At 43.2% G+C, this 18918-nt stretch overlaps 2 protein-coding genes and 1 long non-coding RNA gene across 3 annotated transcripts in view; 1 reads left to right on the top strand and 2 right to left on the bottom strand.

Annotated features, from left to right (window-relative positions):
• LOC108962960 (uncharacterized) overlaps positions 1-3690 on the bottom strand; it is a 54568-nt gene extending 50878 nt beyond the window's left edge. Inside the window, exons 1-2 of the long non-coding RNA XR_001991699.2 lie at positions 3585-3690; positions 3239-3310 (exon numbers count right to left, since the gene is read on the bottom strand). This is a non-coding gene — a long non-coding RNA (uncharacterized LOC108962960). The remainder of the gene's footprint in view (positions 1-3238; positions 3311-3584) is intronic.
• Positions 3691-3958: 268 nt separating this feature from the next.
• Positions 3959-6319, top strand: MAD2L1 (mitotic arrest deficient 2 like 1). Its single transcript, XM_009096289.4, has 5 exons — positions 3959-4074; positions 4259-4405; positions 4487-4607; positions 4919-5022; positions 5482-6319. Exons 1-5 carry the CDS (start codon positions 3993-3995, stop codon positions 5652-5654), a joined length of 627 nt encoding a protein of 208 aa, XP_009094537.1. The 5' UTR covers positions 3959-3992; the 3' UTR covers positions 5655-6319.
• A 618-nt stretch (positions 6320-6937) lies between these two features.
• RPL7L1 (ribosomal protein L7 like 1) lies at positions 6938-11042 on the bottom strand. The gene is made up of 9 exons (XM_030239516.2): positions 11030-11042; positions 10875-10997; positions 10648-10732; positions 10388-10496; positions 8665-8828; positions 8383-8520; positions 8033-8142; positions 7650-7862; positions 6938-7396 (listed from the first exon to the last, which is right to left on the bottom strand). The coding sequence occupies exons 1-8, from the start codon at positions 11040-11042 to the stop codon at positions 7654-7656; spliced, it is 951 nt and encodes a 316-aa protein (XP_030095376.2). The 3' UTR covers positions 6938-7396; positions 7650-7653.
• Positions 11043-18918: the final 7876 nt, after the last annotated feature.

Genomic DNA, 18918 nt, shown 5'->3' with positions numbered 1-18918 from the left:
AAACCTATAAATGATAAATCAATGTTCCAGGGTACTTAAGAAAACTCATTTTGAATTTCAAGCTAAATTTCCAGTAATATTGGCTTAGTAAATTTAAGCCACCTGAGAACTCCCTAATTTTCCATTGATTTATTAATATGAAAACTTCAGATGTGACAGGAGCTAAACTGAACTGGATTAACATTCACCTTTCAAACTATCAACGTTCAGGCTGGGGATTAAGTAATGAAGGGGATTAAGTTGTAAAGAGCAGGAGTCCATGTATTTCGCATACCTGTTACCAGTGTAACAGGACATCATCCAGCACTAAGAAATTCTCAAGGCACAAAAAAGCTCAATAAAGTTCTGTTCTTCCCAATTCTGAAACAGGATTCCTATCCTCATATGAAATGTTTAAAGATAATCATTCCCCTGTTAAATTGTCTTTAATGAAACTGCCCACTAAAACTGGGCATTAAGTATCCCCTTGATTCTGGAACGATGATTTTAAAACTAGAAAAAGGTGTAAAACCTGTGAAGTACCTAACAGTGAAACCAACTAGCTGCAGGGGTGCAGATAACGCATGTGCCTGCTGCCATCTCCTGGTCCTTCGGAGGTAAAACCGTCACAAATATCAACTTTTTCCTTCAGAAAAATGTCAGGTCTTCGTAAGAAGACCTTCCCCCAAACCGGAAAAAGATATCCCTTTATGTTCTACAGAAAGAGCTTTCAAAAGTCCCAAAATCAACAAGAACTTATTTCACTGTACAAGGCAGCCACCTACCTGGACGTAGCTACTTTCAAGCTAAATGGAGCTCTAAAATTGGCTTAAGTAAAGGAACATCAAAGCTCTCTCATTTTATAAAAGAAATAAGTACTTACCTGACTTATTCTAATTTCAAAATACATTCAGAAAATTAACTGTAAAACCTTCCACATGGCATTCAGAACCAAAGGAAGTCCCTTTGGAAAGTCTATTCATCACATTAAAAGCACAGATTATTGGCCCATACTGACTCATTTTAATATCCATTTTTTTTCATGAATACTTAAAGTTCAAGACAATCTTTCACTGCTGCACTACTCTCATTGCCTTTGGTGAAGGGCACAGCATTGATATTTGTAATAAGATTCCATGTTTTATATTTTAAAAATAGGATTGGCCAACTTGAGATTTTATTTTCAGAGCTGACAAGAGGCACCTGTACTTACCCTGCAAACTTTAGTGCTGCAAAGACTTTTGAAACTTTCATTTCATAAGCTGTTTTGCTATTCTGGAGAGAAGAGACCTGTCCACATCCTCCTGAAGGTTACAAGATAAACAAATAATGGGAATGAACTCTCCAAGTGGATTATGTCTCCTAGTGTGCTGAATGACTATGGGAATGTGACCTGGCTTGCCTTAAAAAAAAAGTGAAGGCCTACAAATGATTGGGATTCCCCAAGGTTCACTGACAATTTCCATGGGGAAACAATCATTGAATGTTGCAGAAAAGCCAAGCTAAATACAGAACATTTCCTTTCACAGAACAAGAATCAAAAAAAACTGTGTTGCAACATCAAGCTGTAATTGAGAAACTGAACAGCGACTGAGGAGTTGTGAGAGACCTAAATTAAATCCAACTGGGACTTCACATTCCTTAGGAAAATGAAGGTTTTATCATGAGATAATTAAAGCAAGGATAGCCAGCTCCTGGTGTGCCAGGAGTACAACTTAGCCTGTCCTCCTGGTTTGTGAGAGTCCCTTGGAGCAGGTCAGGAAACAGCCTGTCACAAATCAGCCAGTCACCCTCAGCAGCATCCCTGGCAGAGCTGCAGATCCCTCCTCCTGCTGGACATTCCCTAAGCACAAACTGCAGGCACTGTCTATGGAGCACGGTCAGGAACACAAAGAAGGGCTTGTGTCCCCATCACACCTGGCTGGGCCATGATCAGGTGGCAGCTGCAGCTCCCTTACAGCACAGACAAAATGCAAAGGCCTTGGGGATTTGTTCAGGGGGAGAAGGGAGCACACCAGGGCAGAACCTGGTGCTAATCATGGCACAGAACCAGAGAGAGAAAAGTGACCCAAAACTCTGAAACGCCAGGTGCAGGAAGCTCAGAGTTCTGACAGAGGTCACCAACCACTCTCAGTGCCTGCCAGGTGAATCTTGTCAGCAGTAATGAAGAAGCAGTTAAGTCTGCCACTGATAAGCATATGCACCTGTGTGTGTGTGTGCAGAGCATCCAAACTGGAACACAGGGACATCAACTTGCTAAACAAGAAACACCTGGATTCCTTTCATCTGTCTGATTTCAATAGTAAGGCAGCTGGAGGAGAAATATATTAATTGAAACCTCTACTATTCTTGCGTGGTCTCATGCTTTTGTGTTGTTCTATTTATCACAAAAATGAACAGCTCCCCAAAAGCAAAATGGACAAGAAGCCAAGTGTAGAAATAACCCCAGAGAGCTGAGACCATTTTAGAATAGATTAATAAAAGCACCATAGTACATAAGGCTTTAAGAAAAACAGCTGATATTCACAGCAATATTCCAATTCCAACTTCTAAAAGTTAGGCTTTGGATGAAAAATGCTTCCATTATTACAACCTTGGAAATATACCACTCTTACTCAGAAAATATTTTATTCAGAAGACTTATGTATAACACAATCACTAGTGAACAAGATCCAGAATAAATTTCCTGTGGTAAATTAAATTATTCAGACCATTTGAGAACTTCAGCACATGACTTCAGGGATATACCATTTGTTTTAATCACAGCAGCCTAAACCCTGAGGAAAACCATGCTTCCTCTTGGATCAAAACTGGAACCAAGAGAAAGCCTAAGCTTTTGTGGAAAAGTGTTTTATTACAATAAAATAATCAATCACACCATCAATTTACTCTCTTAGCATCTGGCCCACTGTACTGTGTAATGACCACGTGGTTTTTATCCTCACTATAAATATTTCTGTTTTGAATACAACTCATTTTAAGACTGAGCAATTTGCTTCCTTCAAGGGCAATATGGGTATCTAACACAAGCATACCTTAGAGGATGATATCAGATGATGCTTTGGAAAAATCACATCCAGGGAATAATTTCATTTGCAGCTATGCTGTGCCCAGCAAACCCATTAATTTTAATTTTCTATAATTGGTTTTATAACCTAATTAGCTGGCCACCTTCTTACTATCTCAGCAGACCATAACTTCCCCTCTTCATATTATTAACATACTTCAACATTTTCTTGTTTTGGTCAGTCTCTCTTACCTGTTAACCTCTGCCACAGCTTCCTCCAGGATCTGATGGCCACTCCTGGCTGCAACATCTTCCTTGGTCTCCCTGTAATAATAGGACTGAAGTTGCTCGACCAAGTAGCAAACACCCTTCACTAAGGCAGCCCAAAAACCCAAATGCTTATTAAACCTTTTTTTTAAATTATTTCTGGAGTTATTATGGATTGGAAAAAAATTGTTTATCCCGCTTTCCCACGTTCACCCCACCTCCTTCTCCAGAGTGCTTGCAGAAGAGTATTTTATTTTGAAACAGCTACTGCATGACTTACGCCATGAAAGCCACCAATAAATCATAACCGAACTATTTGTTCAATTCATACCTGGAGAGTACCATTTTTAGGTTCGTAAGGTCGAATACACCTTGGCAAACGCTGAAAGGCAACTTCCCACAGCATCCCCATGGCAGAGCTCCTCACTCGCTCCACCCCCGCTCCGCGCTCCCCTCAGCCCCGCCCACAGGCGCAACGGCGCCCGAAGCGGCCGGGCAGTTTAACATGGAGGAAAAAACCCTTCCCTTCCCGCCAGGCAGCCACGGCACCCGCATGCTGCCGCCCGTTTCCCGCGGGTAAGGGGCGCAGGGAACGGTGATTCCCGGCGGGAACGGAGGGAAGGCAGGCGGAGTGGCCGGAGGCGGCGCGCGCCCCCCTCAGCACGGCCGCGCGCGCCAAGGGGCGGGGCCGGGCGGGGGCGGGGCCGGATTCGAACCGGGCGGCGGGGAAGCGGCGGCCATGGCGGCGCAGCAGCAGCTCGGTCGGGAGCACCAGGGCATCACCCTGCGCGGCAGCGCGGAGCTCGTCGCCGAGTTCTTCTGTGAGGGGGCTGCAGGGGACCTCGGGGACCGGGCTGCGACAGAGGGAGGGAGAGAAGGAGGGTGGGAGGGGAGGTGAGGGAGTGGGAGGCCGCGTCTTGTGGAGCGACATGGCCGCCGGCTGGGGCGTGGGGGGGGGTGTGGTACACATCCCTTTCCCTTTCCCTTTCCGTCTAAATCGTGCAGCCTATGGAATCAACAGCATCCTGTACCAGCGGGGCATCTACCCCCCCGAGACCTTCACCCGCGTGCAGAAGTACGGGCTCACCCTGCTGGTCACCACGGACCCCGAGCTGGCCAACTACCTCAACAACGTGACCGAGCAGATGAAAGGTGCGGGCCGGCGGCGGGGCCTCCCTGCGGCGTCCCTGCTGCTGCCTCTCGAGCTCTAAACACTGCCCTGGCTTCTTGCAGAGTGGCTGTACAAGTGCATCGTGCAGCGCCTGGTGGTGGTCATCTCCAGCATCGAGAGCAGCGAGGTCCTGGAGCGGTGGCAGTTTGACATCGAGTGTGACAAAACTGCAAAGGATGACAAGTGAGTACCGTTGTCCCTCCGCTCCCCTACCTCGAGTACTGGGACAGGCACAGAATCGATACCATTACTCCTTCAAACCTTTTATCAGTATCCTGCCCTCTGTTTGTCTGCAAGCCAGACTAAACATACCAACAACAATAAAGGGAGAGTAGCTATCACTTAATTCTTCTAAGGACTTAAAAGTGTCACTACTACTCTAAAAATACTGTAGCAAACAGACTACCAGAGCTTAAGAAAGATAACTGTATTTAGAGGAAACTGTCAGTGCAGTAGAAGTTTCTTCTCTTACCAGAGTTTTCTTATTTTTCCAGTGGACCACGGGAGAAATCTCAGAAGGCAATTCAGGATGAAATTCGCTCTGTCATCAGACAAATAACTGCCACAGTAACTTTCCTGCCCCTCTTGGAATCTGCCTGTGAGTATCCCAAACTGCACTAAAGAAATCAAATGCTTTTGAAAAATCTCGGTAACTTTCCAACTCTAGAAAAATTTTCTGGTTTTCTGAGGCTTTTTGATTATTACATATCATGAACCAGCAGGTTTGTGACAAAGCATGTTGTTAGACTGAGATCAGGACAGAACTTTGGGTGGCTTAATTAAATTGAGGAAATTAAATATGTATGCCCATATGAAGTGCTATACAGAGCTCAGCTCCACAGCACTGTAACATGCTTAAAAAAATTTATGACACAATTTAGTTTTTCAGCAAACTAAAATGGCCTCACTTGAATATAACTTATTTTAACTATTGGTTTTTTTTACATAACTAGTATCAGTGTAACTCCTGAAAACCTTGGTCCTTGTCTCAAGTTTTAGAAAATGTACTTCACACCTGCTATCTCCTTATGGTGAATTTGTTCTCCCTTGCTCCCAGGTGCCTTTGACTTGCTGATCTACACGGATAAAGATCTGGCAGTGCCAGCAAAGTGGGAAGAGTCAGGACCACAGTTCATAGCCAACTCAGAGGAGGTTCGGCTGCGTTCCTTCACTACCACAATCCACAAAGTCAACACCACGGTGGCTTACAAGAAGGATTCTGTTCCCTAAGATACAGGGGCAAGTTTTGTCCTGTCATCTTGTATAGTTTCTGTTCATCATGCAGCCAAGCTATGAGCACATCATTACTGTCCTCTTGATAAAGCATGACACAAAGACAACATGCGTGTCTGTGAAAATGCGACACTAGGCTACTCTGGCATCATTTTTAAAGAGATTTTAAAAAGGTATTCATGGTCATAGTTCAATTCTTACTTTACAGTATGAGCTAATCTAATGGTGTGTTAAACCACTGCCTCTGCTAGAAAAACTGCCTAAATCTGGGATTAGCTGCTAGGATTGTGTTCAGATCCTGTAACTTTATATTTTAAAATTATTTTTAAACTACATTCTGTTAGCAGTCTTGAATTCTCTGTAGCAACTAAAATAATCTCACTCCTAGTGTGCCAGTTTTCGTGATAGAAGTCTGGGCTGTTTTATTACCAGAAATAAGCCAAAAACGAATCATCCAAAAAATTCTTGTACTGCTCTACAATGGAAGCAGCCGTTTATCAGGAAAACTATAAATACATGAATCCTTCTATTTTAATGACCACTGGGCTCTAGTTCTGGGGACAGAATTGTTCTGTGTACGTCTGTAGTGTCTGTCCAGTATTTTCTATGTTTCTATTCTTGTTTTACAGAATAAAGCTTCTAGTTTTATAGTGTTCTCTAAATCAGAATCTGCAGTCCTTCATATTTCATATGATTTTATGAATGCTACATCATAAAACAGATTATAACTATCACACAAGTAACATCCAAAAGGCATCTTCCTTGTCTTGTTACTGAACTGCTTCGTTCCTGAGTCTCCAACTGGTGTGGAGTCCGAAGGAAATCCCTTCATGGATTAACAGTTTGCCCCCACCTAAGTCCTCAAATAACAGTTTAAATAGTCTGAGTGAACTAATAACAGTGCCTTCCATATTTGTTGAACAGCACTGGACTCTTCATGTGTCCTTACCCATTTCTGTAGTGAAAGAAATTAGAGATTTAAATCTCTGGAACTTTGAGACTCTTCCATGGTTTTCTTCACTTCATTCCAGCCAGAATGTTTAACTGGTTTTTCCACTCTTTTACAGTGATGCAGGACCTTCTGTTATAATAATATAATTATTATTAAAAGTTTATTATTAGAAGTTTATTTTAAAAACATCTTTTACAAATACCTCACCCCATGACTGTATTACAACCTTTTGGGCTTTCCTATTTCCAGGAAATAATTCTCCCCAACAGTCCCAATCTAGGAGAAGTTGAAAAAAAAAAAACCCTTGCCAAAAAAAGGGCTCTTAAAATCAGGAACACAAAACCCTTTAATTTTTTAAAAATAAATACAATTTAGGTACTGAAAAAGGGAAATGATTCACTGCTAGGGCTTGTGCTGCTGTGACAGAAGAATACCTTGGTGTTTTCTTTTGCCTGTCAGCACAATTGTGACTCCACTACCCCTTCACCCCCAGAAGCAGGTGCACATCAAAGAGTGAAGTCCGCAGTAGTGAGCATAAAAACCACTTATTTTACAGAGATGCAAAAGTGAAATTGCTCCAAGAAGCTCATTCTTGTACCAAACAGAATTCATCATCTTCTTTAAGAAGGGCCAGCTCAAAGTCCATCTCCATCATCATCTCTGTACTTCTTTTATAGAGGCACCAGCAGTCAAGAGAAGTTGCATACAGATCACTGCATGTAGATAATGTCCATGAAAGGTTTACGTGAAAAGGACCAGGTCAGATCCTGAAGTTTTCACAAAAACCCTGCAGAATAGGGAAGAAAATAAACAAGAAAGTAATGTTATCTCCCAGGAACCAAGCCTTCATGGAGGTGTCCAACAGCATGTGCTGATTCCTAATGGGACCCACACTCTTGATTAGTTTCCTCTGAGGTCACTTCTGCAGAGTGACAATCAAAACCAAGGCGGCACCCCCTCGATCTTCAATGGCAGCTGGTTGTCCTTAGGACAGGGAATGAAGGCTAAGCCTCAGGAGCAGCCCAGCAGGCACTGCTCACCTGACTAGTTGAGCTGACGGATGAGCTGGTTGATGGCATCCCCTCTGAACCCAGGCTTGCCCATCTCCTTGAGGAAACCCACTCTGTTCCGCGACGCGTGCCGAGCCACCGACAGATGGAACGGCCACAGAAAGCTGGTCACTCTCTTGAAATACTTCCCAGTTGAGTAGATTTCATGAATAAGGTCTTCCAGGCAAATGATACCACAGCCCCCTGCATGAGAAAAAAAAAAGAGATGTCCAAGTGTATCATCTTTCCCCACACTGCTCCAGAACTGCCGGTCCTCCAGTTTGGCAAGATTTTGTGTCTCCCCACCCTTTCAGGTTAGACTCCAAACTCCCAACACTTAACTCTTTCCTCAGTTTTCTCACCCTCTTCCTCACCTAAATGTTCCTCTATCAGCATGTTGTCTGTCAGAGGCACCCTCTTTTTCTTGATCTTGGCTTGGCCCCGTTTCAGGATGAGCTCTCGTACAGATTTCAGGTTAGGCTGTCTGTGCAGAAACAAAAATCAGATTCTGTAACAGAGAGACATGATACAGAGGGAAGCCCATCCCACTTCCTTGTGCAGAGGTGGGAAAGTAACCAAGTTATGTCAAGAACAATGAAAACAGAGGCAATAACAAGTTTTAGACATAAAGCTGATAAAGTTTTGACCATTACTGGAGAGGTAATGGATCTGTGATAGCAGCTGGAGAATCCAATGACCCCCAGGTCACAGGAGGGGTACGTACCCCCACGCCACGTAAGGCTCCACGATCCGCAGCATCTTCAGCGACAGCGGGCTCAGCTTCACAAACACCCCGGTGTAATTCTTCTTCAGCCGCAGCAACTCAATCACTTTTCTCACCCTCTTGGTCACTCCCTTAATACTGAGGAAAACAGAGGTTATCTGTAACCACACTTCTCTAACACAGCAACCAAAGGCCTCAGATCACCTGCAAGGTGATGTCTGGGTTGATCCCACTGCCTTGGCATGGAAATGACACAAGGACAGGGTAGGGGAAGGCTCTCACTCCACAATCCTCACGGCGAAGGCCAGTTTGCTCTCCTGTGGTGCTGCTGCCGGCCCAGGCCTCTGCTCCATGCGCCTCAGGCGCGTGTCATCCCGGCGTTTGCGCCACGAGTCCCGAACAAACGTCTCCAGGCGCCTGAACTGGATCTGCTTCCCCTTCTGCTGCTGCAGACAAAAGGAAAACAAAGTGAGGTTCACATCTCAAAGGCCAAATGAAATGCAGAAGTAGTGAATGATGTCCTTACAGCTTTGGAAGCAGTAAGAAATAAACTTGATTATCAAAGCCCAAGGGAGGCAGAATTGAGGGACAACACATGAATTTACACACAACTATTATTTATGAACAGTGAACAAAGAGCTTTTCCCCAGGAAAAATAAAAATTAGGGAAAAGACCCAGGATACTTCTAGGCATAGCTACACACACAGCTCAGCAATGGTTGGGGAAAGCCAGAAACAACATGTGGGCAAAACAGATGCTACAGCACTACCTTAGTGTGACTCAAAATTATCCTCCAAGAGAATGTAACTGCATTTAAAGTCAGTTTCTATACTGGCACACATGCAAGAAAAATTTCAAACACTCAAGTAACTATTAAATATTGCTAATTTAAACAGAAAATCTGGCTCACCTGATAAAAAGTCTTTTCATTATTACTAGAAAGTGTAAAGCTCCTTTTCAGAATTTAACAGATGTTTAAATGTCGTTCTTTAGCTTAGGAATGAGTACATCCACCAACACTCATAGTGTTTTCTCAAACAAATAGGACTTGAAAATGCACAGGATTACAGAGTATTTAAGATACTCTACTGGTTAAACGAGCAGGCCACTTTAAATTAAAGAACCTAATGTTGTGTGTCTTCTGTTCTATTTCACCTCATAAATCACCCATGAAATTCGTTTGAATTGTCAAAGCAGGCAGACCTAATCAAAGTTTTATCACTAAGATCCTTTTTGCAATGAGAATCTTAAGGAGAGGCTATTTAATATTATTGTTTATGCTCCCACCTTGGAAATACAGCAAACCACTGACGCTTTTAAAAATGTAAACAAGGTATCAAACAAAAGTGGCAGGAGTTTTGCACGTAATCCCACAAGATTCACTGGGAAAGCTTTAAGACAGACACCTACTGTATTAGCTGGGGTACAGTAGAACAGGTCTCAGATTGGGAATTAGAAAGGTTTGCTCTGCCAGTCTGGAAATGGCACAGTGTGCACAGGGCACATGTGCCACCCCACACACAGAAAAGGCTTCACCATGAACTGTGCTGCTCTAACAGAGAAACAACTCTAAATGCACCCTGAGAAAAGCACGGCTTCTTTGCAGTGTTTCAACACAAAGGTGGTTTCAGACAGTGAAATCCCAGGGCAGCAGAGGCAGCTCGGCAGCGCTGCAGTTTCCCACATGTGGCTGCAAACACCTGACCACCACTGATCCAACAGGAACAACTCACAGTCTTCCATGTATTTGTTTCAGTGTAATAACCTGTACAATTCTGTGCTCTTTACAAGGCTCAGAGACACACGGAGAAAATGTTGAGGGACTCAAGTCCCCCTCGGAACCCCCGAAGCCGATCCCTGCCCACCCGCGGTGCTCGGGCACCCCCTCTCTGAGGGGCCCGACCACTCGGATCCTTTCCCAAGAATTTCAAGGAACTGTGTGATTCCCTCCTCCGGAGAACGAGCTGGGGCTGCAGGCCCAGGCTCGGCCGGGACCCGCCATACCTTGCGTTTGTTGAGCAGCGCCTGCTTGGCCTGGGTGGCCTTGATGGCCAGGTACGCCTTCCTCTTCTTCAGCAAGTTCTCCGGCACCAGCGGGATCCGCCGCCTCGGCCTGCGGGCGGGACAACCCGGTCACATCCCGATCGCATCCCGGCCCCATCCCGCATCTCGACCCCTCTCGGGCCGCCCCCTTGGCTGCCCCAAACCCACAGATGGCGGCGGATGCCGCATGCCCTCCATTCTTCCCTCTATGCCGCACTTACTCCTCCAGCTCCGCCATTTTGCCGGGTCGGCGCCGCGCATGCGCGGGGCTGGGGCGGGGCCTTGGCCGCTCCCCCTCAGGCGCCGCTCGCCCGCGCAGGGATGGCGGAGGTCCGGGATGCGCCCGGCCCGGAGGGGCGGGGCGGGACGGGACGGGACGGGACGGGACGGGACGGGACGGGACAGGACGGGACAGGACAGGACGGGACAGGACAGGACAGGACAGGACTGTGCTCGTCCAGGGATAGCCAGTCGCGGCGAGCCCGGGACAGGAGCGGCCGCGGGGACACGCGGTGTGACAGCCGCGTCACCCGCAGGGGGTGCCAGAGCCCCAGGCTCAGCCGGGTGGTGCCTGCGGGATGGAGGAGGGATGCGGGACCTCACGCTCCGGAATCATTGGCGTTTACACCGACCGCAGTGTCCGCTCACCGGCGGGGAGCTCCAGGCTTGCTGGGTGCTGCCGGGGTTTCGCTGCTCACCTCGGCGGTGCTGCAAAACTTTCCAGCACTCCCAATGAGCCCACTTCTGTTCTGACACCTAAAACATGAAAATCCGTATTTAGGAGCTCGATCCCAAATGCCAGGAAGAACAAGCCCTCGGTGAGCAAACCGAGCTCTCATATCCATTTTCAGGATATAAGACTTAAAAGAAACAAGCTTATGAAATAACTAATCTGAAACTTTTTTCATAACTACACAAATTTCACACTGAGTTATAAAAACAGCTGCAATCCCTGGTAGCTCACAACAGAGAAAGCGGCCCATTTAAATGTACAGATGAACGTGCTTCGTTTAACTCAGGGGAAATGCAGACAGGCTCTCGGGCATTCCATCACTAATGGCCAGGAAACAATACATCAGTAAATATTTGAAACACTGTTGCTATTAAATATCTCCAGCACAGCAGCATTCCGAAGCTGAGTGGCTAAACTTTAACCAGTGGTTATTTTGCTTAAAACCATGGATATTCAAATGTCCCTGTTTGCAGGGATACCCAAGAAAAGTGTTCCCACTTTCCCAGACAGCAACCTGTTGGACACTGGCCTTCAGCACTGAGCTTCTGCACACAAAATTTTAGGGCTCCGATTCCAAAAGCCAAGTCAGGAACTGTGGTGGGATGTCAGAGGTCCCTGAAAGGTCTTGATTTTCTCATCCCGTGAATATAAAACCCCATTAAATTAATTTAAAATCCCACAAAATCTTTATTGATGCTGTGTGCAGTCTCAAAACAGCAAAAGGGCTTGAAGTCCATCACTCCCATCATTGAACTGTGCCCCACTCTGAAATCTGTCTGGAATAAATTCTTCACAAAAAGAACCAAAGAAATTATATTTTATTTCACCAATGATCTAAACTTGGGAATATTTTGATAAGGAATTACCTTGTGATCTTAAATTATGCCTATTTTTAGATCTTTTAAGAATAAAGTTTATACAATTTTGAAAGATGCCCAGGAACTACTCCATACACACAATTAACCAATAATTAATGGAAAGAAAAGCTGGGGGATCCAAGACTTTCTTTCATGAAAACAGCAATCATATGGAGATAGACTAATATTTCATAAAAATATTTTCAAAAATCACTGTTGATAGATGCATGGGCTTATGCTTTTAAAAGAAGCTTTCTTAAGATGGGCATTTTTGTCAGAAATCCTGCAGATTCACTGCAAAAGGAACAATGTGGGTATATTGAAGGTTGAGACTAACATAGATGTGTACCCTCAGTTTGTGGCACCTAATATGTCAAATTGAAAAGGCTGAGACATAAAACTTGTCTTTGTGTCTCCCTAGTAAAAAAAAAAAAATGAGTGGAGCAAAACAATTCATTATTTAGTGCCACTAATTTATCAGCATTAATGGAAAATATTCCAGTTTCAAAAGCTCAATTTTACAATAACCATTGTGTATAATTCCCTGGAAGAAAAGCAGACTACTAATAAAGCCCTGGCACTACTCCCAAGTATTGTCTCTGGAAATTAGATCTGGAGTTTGAAGGTACAAATATTAAATTACAGAATATCTGTAATTTATGTCTGTCAGAATGTTCTCACATATCCTAAAAGAGCACCAGTACCTATTTACAAGTTTCCAAAGTGAAACATTTCTAAGATTTAAAATGTAAGTTGATTTTGTTTTACTTCTAATGCACTTGTAAAGGCCTACCTAATTAACCCAAAATAGAAAAACAGGTTTTCAATTACAATAAACAGCAATGAAAAAGATTTATTTTTCTGTCTCATCTAGAAGAGAGTGCACATAGTGTCTGCAATTTGAGTGTACAACAAATAAAATTGTATCTTTAAAGAAAGTTGAGGTAAAAATAGACATCATTATATGTGGTCTCCACAGGTCTCCATGACCTCTCTCCTTCTTCCACAGGGATGAAAAGCTGCATTTTATTTGGGAGAAAGACCAAATCAATTATGTCTGACATGAAAGACAGCGAGAACAGAATAGGAGTCTTTCCCACACTCAGTAATTGGGAATCCTACCTCCTACTAGATTACTTTTTAATTGAACCTTTGAGATAATTATGCCTTTTAGGTTGTGGAAGCATATTAATAAGTACACCACAGCATAAACTATTCATAAAAATACTACAGACTGGGGAACCATAAAAAGAGATAGAATGTAATAACCTAATTAGGAAGTTTATCATGTCAGTGAGACAACTCAGTAGGAGATGCTTTGTACAGACAGATAATGTTCTCTGTCCTAAACCTCAGTGCTTCTGATACAATGGTGGTGGGTGGTGGATGAGTTTTTTAAACAAGAGTAAAAGTTAAAGCATTTAATTATTTTTATTTTATGGCTCTGGTTACTGACACAACTACATAATATCCTTTTGCAAGTTCAGTCTTGGAGACCAGGGAAACAACAGGCAGAGATGTTTCAGCAGAAACAGAAACCAGAAAAGGATAAAAACATCCTAAGTGAGAAGTGACCCGCAGTAATTTGCATGAAATCACAGCAGAGTAGTTTCAGTGGTTTGTAGCAAGGCTGAGCCCTGAAGGAAGGTGTGGCCCTGAGTGCTGGCAGTGCAATAGGACCATAAAGGTCGCCTCACTTTTTTCCCCTGTTAATTTATTAGAGAAAGCTCTGATTGGAATATTTGATTTTGCCAACAATTATTAGTGACAACTGCCCAGTCAAGATAAAGCTACAGAGGGTCTGTATTTGGCCAGGAAATAGCAGGCAGGGAAACCCAGAGATATGGAGAAGGAGGGATGTCAGTGGTCACCTGTAGCTTTATCCCAAGAAAGGGGCTGTGTCCCTACACACAGCAGAAACAAAGGGAGGAGGCAGTTGCAGAATTCTCCTCATGGCTTAGCAAATGTTAGAAGGCTGAGTGCTAAAGCAGTGAGACAGCAGATAAAAATCAGTAAATAAAAGTGCAGCAATGTTTCATAAATTTTTCCATGAAATTATTCGCTCAAAGTAAAGTAATAAGCTTGGGAGTAGGATTTTGGAATTATTAGAGATAGATAAAACTATCAGCTGAATGCTTAGGACAACAGAACAGTAATTGAAAATTATTAGAGAAGGGGTAAAGAACAAAGCAGAAATTGATTCCACAGTGTAGCCTTTCACACCCACATTTTGGATGCTCTAGCTTTGGTCAGTCATCTTTCTTCCATCTGTCCATCACATACCTCCACCCACCTTCCCCCAAGACAGACTTGGAAAAGATTCAGAGAAAGAAGAATAAACACAGGGAATAGTTTCCATCTGTGGAGCAGTTACATCAACTGGACCTGTCAGCAGGGAGAAAGGTGCCTGAGGAAAGATAAAATAGCAGTAAAATGATAAATGCTGGGATAATTGCTCCCTCTTTCTTTCAGCACAAGAGGAAGAGAACCTCAGATGAGGGTAGCAGGAGGCAGGTTCACAGCTAATAATGTGGTTTTTCAGCACATGAACTTGTATTGAAGACCCAGACCTCTTAGCCACACCAGGAGTTACATATTCCAGCCGTGCAACCCCACTTACCTGCCCCCCTCCCCAGTGGATCTGGCCTTTCTGCTAGCTCAGCTCTAAACTTCCCATTCAACTGAAATCTATCCCATTTTATATTTGTCCTTGCTATTATAGCCCAGCATTAGGAAAGGCAGACAGAAATCAGTTTCTTTGCCTGCATACAGAAGGGCTCATTTGATCTGAATGCCCTCCCTTCTCCCCTGTTCAGCTGCACTGTGTCCCATTTTCCTGCCTTTGAAGTCCATCCTTTCCAGTCTTTAAAGAGTTTTGGATAAATGAATCCTGTTCCTGCAGTGATCTATCATCAGCACTGTCTAAAAAGCTAGCAGGATGAGGCAAATGAGCTAAAAACCTGAGGAGAGGTAGAATAAGTGAGAAGGGAACCAATATCTGTGTAGCTGCGGGCTGCACTGCCCAGACCACAGCTATGGGATGCACCTGCAGCAAGCAGAGCCCAGCTGCTTGGTTCCAGCAGCTTGGAGCATCATGGTCCAGTGTAACAGTGATCCATCAGCTGGCAGGCTGAGACTGCAGGGGCACTCCATCACCTGGAAAAGAGGGGTATGAGATGAGGGGAATGACTCAACAGGAATAAACCATAGAAATCCAAAGCTCAGCAAGACTTGATTCTTCCCTGAGAGTTTTCCATAACCCCTGGGGGGGATCAAGGCCTTTCTGTATCAGATGCTGTGTTGTCACATCTAAGAGGGTTTCTGACCCAAGAAACTTCCTTAGGAAGAGCTCCTGAAGAAAAAACCAGTCCTGTTTCTAAACCAGTCAGCAGAATAACAAGCTTGTCTTGTTAGTTCCAATTTTATATCCACATATTAATTATATTGTAAATTATTTTTGGTATATTGTATAGATAAAGTAAAAGACTCATCATCTTTTTTTCCTAATTTTAGTAGTAAGATTAAGCTTCTTCCTGTCAGTACACAAACCCAATAGCAAAAGAAATCACTTGGGTGCTCCAAACAAATGTTAATTATCAAAACCATCAAATAATTGTCAAAATGCTTGCTGTCATCTTATTGCAGGGGTTCCATACTGATGTCTCCTTATGACAAAGGCTTCATACCTTCTTGGTGTTTCTGGTAGCGCCTCACAGCACTGACCCTTTCTTCTTCACAAAACAGCCAACTGACTCCAGTTCCCTTCTCAATCAGCCACCCCACTCTTTTATAGCACTTTTCTTCTCACTGGTTATAGCAGTGGCTTGTTAAAGTCAGGTCTGTTCCTAATCTTTGATAATTGCCCCAGCTGCACTCCTTAGGGGTAAGATTACTTTCTATACTATCTTTGTTTTCTTATATTCTATCCCCCTACAAATGTTCATTCTCAAAACAGCATCTCTCCCCTTGGCATCTGACACACTGAAGTTGTAGCTGAAAAATGCTGAAAAACACACTGGTTTTTTCTTTAAACCAATTTTGTCAAGGCACTGCCTTATGTAAGAGCGGGTGCTATGTGATGAGGCAGAGCTAATAATGCAGGTAGGTTTTATCAAAGAAGAGAATGCTCTGAAATCTGCAGCAGAGGGAAGAACCTGACCTACTTTGTGTATACCCTGGTGCTTTTATTTCAGGTGTTTTCACAGTCTTCCTAAATTCCCCATATAGCCAATGTAGAAAGGCTTTGGGTATTTTCATAGTGCTTAATTTAATTGCTTTAACTCAGGTTTCAGTATCTCCCTGTCAAAGAAAAATTATTCCTCACAGCCTTTTAGACAAGAGATGGAAATGAATACCTTCAAACACACTACATTCCCCAATCTTGAAATCTCTATTCAGAAACACTTTAATATGAAGAAATGGGAAATGATGGCTCCTCCATCTCTCATTCTCTTCAGCTCCAGACTGGCTCCCTTTCTGGGAGATAAGCTTGAATGAAAACGTGTTATCTGCAGGATTCAGGGTAGAGATAACAAGGTGCAGGGTAATGGGTTGCACTGCTGCAATGTGATTCTACTTCTGGTGTCAGGAGGAATGGGGGGCAGGAAGAGGTGCCCATTCCAAGGCTGGGACTGGAGCCCAGCTCCAGGGATTTACCTGGCAGGGCAAGCCCTGGCACCTTCCTCTCCTTCCCTTTGTACCCTGATTTCTATGTGGAAAAAGTGGATGTGCAGGGCAGGAAAAGGCCAGGAAACATTCCTGCCACATCCTAGTGAGGCCTAAGAACTGCACACTACACTGCAGCACAGACCTGTATAGCCTGGGATGTGCTCTGGCCCCAGTATTGCATTTTGATCCAAATAAGGATTTAATTCAAAGAGATCACTTCTTCATGGATACTTCAAAACCTGGAAGGCACTGCTGGAATCCAACCCTGGTATCTGTTTGTAATGATCTGAAAACACCTGGATTTAGTGGTGTTTTTTTAATTATTATTATTATGGATTACCCACCAGATGGTTTCAATAAAAATACTTCAGAGGATGGATAGCTCATGAATTCCTAACATCACTTTAAAGGTTTGCTTTTCTGAATTTGCATTGTGGAAGTGCTCCCTTGGGCATGTGGTTTTTTTGTTGCTGATTTTCTCCTCCAGTTTACCAGACACCACATCTACAAGCTGCTTTCTGAATAATCTCATTTACCTTTGAGATGGGGACACTTCTGCCAGCACACATGGGCCACTTCCACTGCTTTCTCTTTCTACAAACAGAAATTCACCGGCAAATTAATGTAAGGTTTCCCATATGGAACTAAAAGGGAAATTTGGGGGACTTAGTGGAACAAATGGAAATATTTTTTTTCTTCATTCACCCTAATTAAAATCAATATCACTTTGGCTCCAACTAACCCCAGTGACTGTAAGGAAATGAGTAGCTCAAACCAGCAGCTTGCTGAGCTGAGATGCTGCTGCACATATGGCCCGTGTGATCATGGACTGTTCCTGAGAAGAGCCCAGATGGGTTACAGCAAGCAGACACAGCCCTGCTTTAGCCCCACTTGTTGCTGTTACTAACTTGTCTGGCAGGTTCACTCCACTTCTAACTACAGATACTTGTCCATTGTCTATTTTCACCTTAGGCACAGTCTCTTCAGATCAGCTAATTGCTCAGAGCTTTCTTGCAGCCCCTCTTTTAATGACACAAGTCTTATGATACAAAGAAGCCTGACCAAGAACTGTGCATCTTGAACAGACTTCTTCAAACATATCATACCCTTACGAGAGCAGTGGCACTAATATTCCCTATCACACCTCACAGTCCTTTGGGAAACTGCATTATCTGCCACTAAGACCTTTCTTCACATTGTTCCCTAAGTGATCACTGAGTGTCTCACATAAATACTTACAACAGGGAACATTCTTCCTGTTCTTTTTAAAACTCGATTTTGAATAGAAATATCTATTTTGATGTTTGTATGCTTGACAGGTTCTGTGGCTGCTGCTCATAAGGTGTGAAATATTCTCTTTCATCCCTTCCAAATTCGATTAAAATCTAGTGCTTAAGTTACTGTTCCCCTGAGCTTAACCCATTTTAATAAGTTTTAGATGCTTATTTGGTTTCTAAAATTTATCATCCATTTCCTAAATCTCTTTCCTTGCTTTAGCATACCCTTTGGAAGACACATGCCCAGAATATATTGAGAAAAATAATTACCAGTGGTGTAAATAGAACAGTTTGGCTTTGTTAGCAATTCATTTGATGCCTGCAGTTCTAATGCTGGTGTTGAGCAGAAATTAAACATGGCATCTGCAGCAGAAGGTTTATTCATGAAGCATGAGAATATCAGTCTATTGCAAGTCTATTGCACTTTTGTACCTAAAAAATACCAGTAGCTTCTTATATTTTTGTATTTGTGGTATCAGAGCTCTTCATAGAGATCTCACTGCATTGACTGGAGAGAACTCCCCTTCCTTCCAGAAGTGCATTTTAAGCTGAAATAGCAGCTTTGGCCACATGTTCTGACAGAGTGTATATCTCGTTACTTTCTGTCGTCAAGTGTTGGATCTTTATTATGCTGACTGTAAAAGGGGATAAAAAATAGAACTATGCTAAATCTTGGTTTATATAACACTAATTTAATAGGGAGCAATTAAAGCACAGCTAAAATAGAAAAGTGCCCTTTAGCCCAAAACTTAATGTCAGCTGAACTCGGGTTCTTTCCAACACAACAGGAGGCCCATGCTAATTCTGTAAAAATGAACTTTTTAAGTTACACTTACTTGATAGTAGCATTTTCATTAGGACTAACAAAAAAAAATTAAAAAGGAAAAAAGGAAAAAATCTTAAGATTAAATCTTTAAGGAAAAATATTCCCACATATATTACTCGCCTAGGAAATTA

The sequence above is a fragment of the Serinus canaria genome, chromosome 4, assembly GCF_022539315.1.
Source record: "Serinus canaria isolate serCan28SL12 chromosome 4, serCan2020, whole genome shotgun sequence".
NCBI classification, from domain to species: Eukaryota; Metazoa; Chordata; class Aves; order Passeriformes; family Fringillidae; genus Serinus; species Serinus canaria.
Note: the sequence above shows the minus strand (reverse complement) of the source record. Positions and strands in the feature narration are given on the sequence as shown.

Bases quoted from the DNA above. Each gene is read 5' to 3' on its own strand.
- MAD2L1 (XM_009096289.4), top strand. From the start codon at position 3,993: ATGGCGGCGCAGCAGCAGCTCGGTCGGGAGCACCAGGGCATCACCCTG. The intron at 4,075-4,258 runs GTGAGGGGGCTG...TAAATCGTGCAG, and splicing joins GCTCGTCGCCGAGTTCTTCT to CCTATGGAATCAACAGCATC. The intron at 4,406-4,486 runs GTGCGGGCCGGC...GGCTTCTTGCAG, and splicing joins CGTGACCGAGCAGATGAAAG to AGTGGCTGTACAAGTGCATC.
- RPL7L1 (XM_030239516.2), bottom strand. The intron at 8,829-10,387 runs GTATGGCGGGTC...TTTTGTCTGCAG, and splicing joins CGCTGCTCAACAAACGCAAG to CAGCAGAAGGGGAAGCAGAT. The intron at 8,143-8,382 runs GTACGTACCCCT...GTTTCTGCACAG, and splicing joins GAGCCTTACGTGGCGTGGGG to ACAGCCTAACCTGAAATCTG.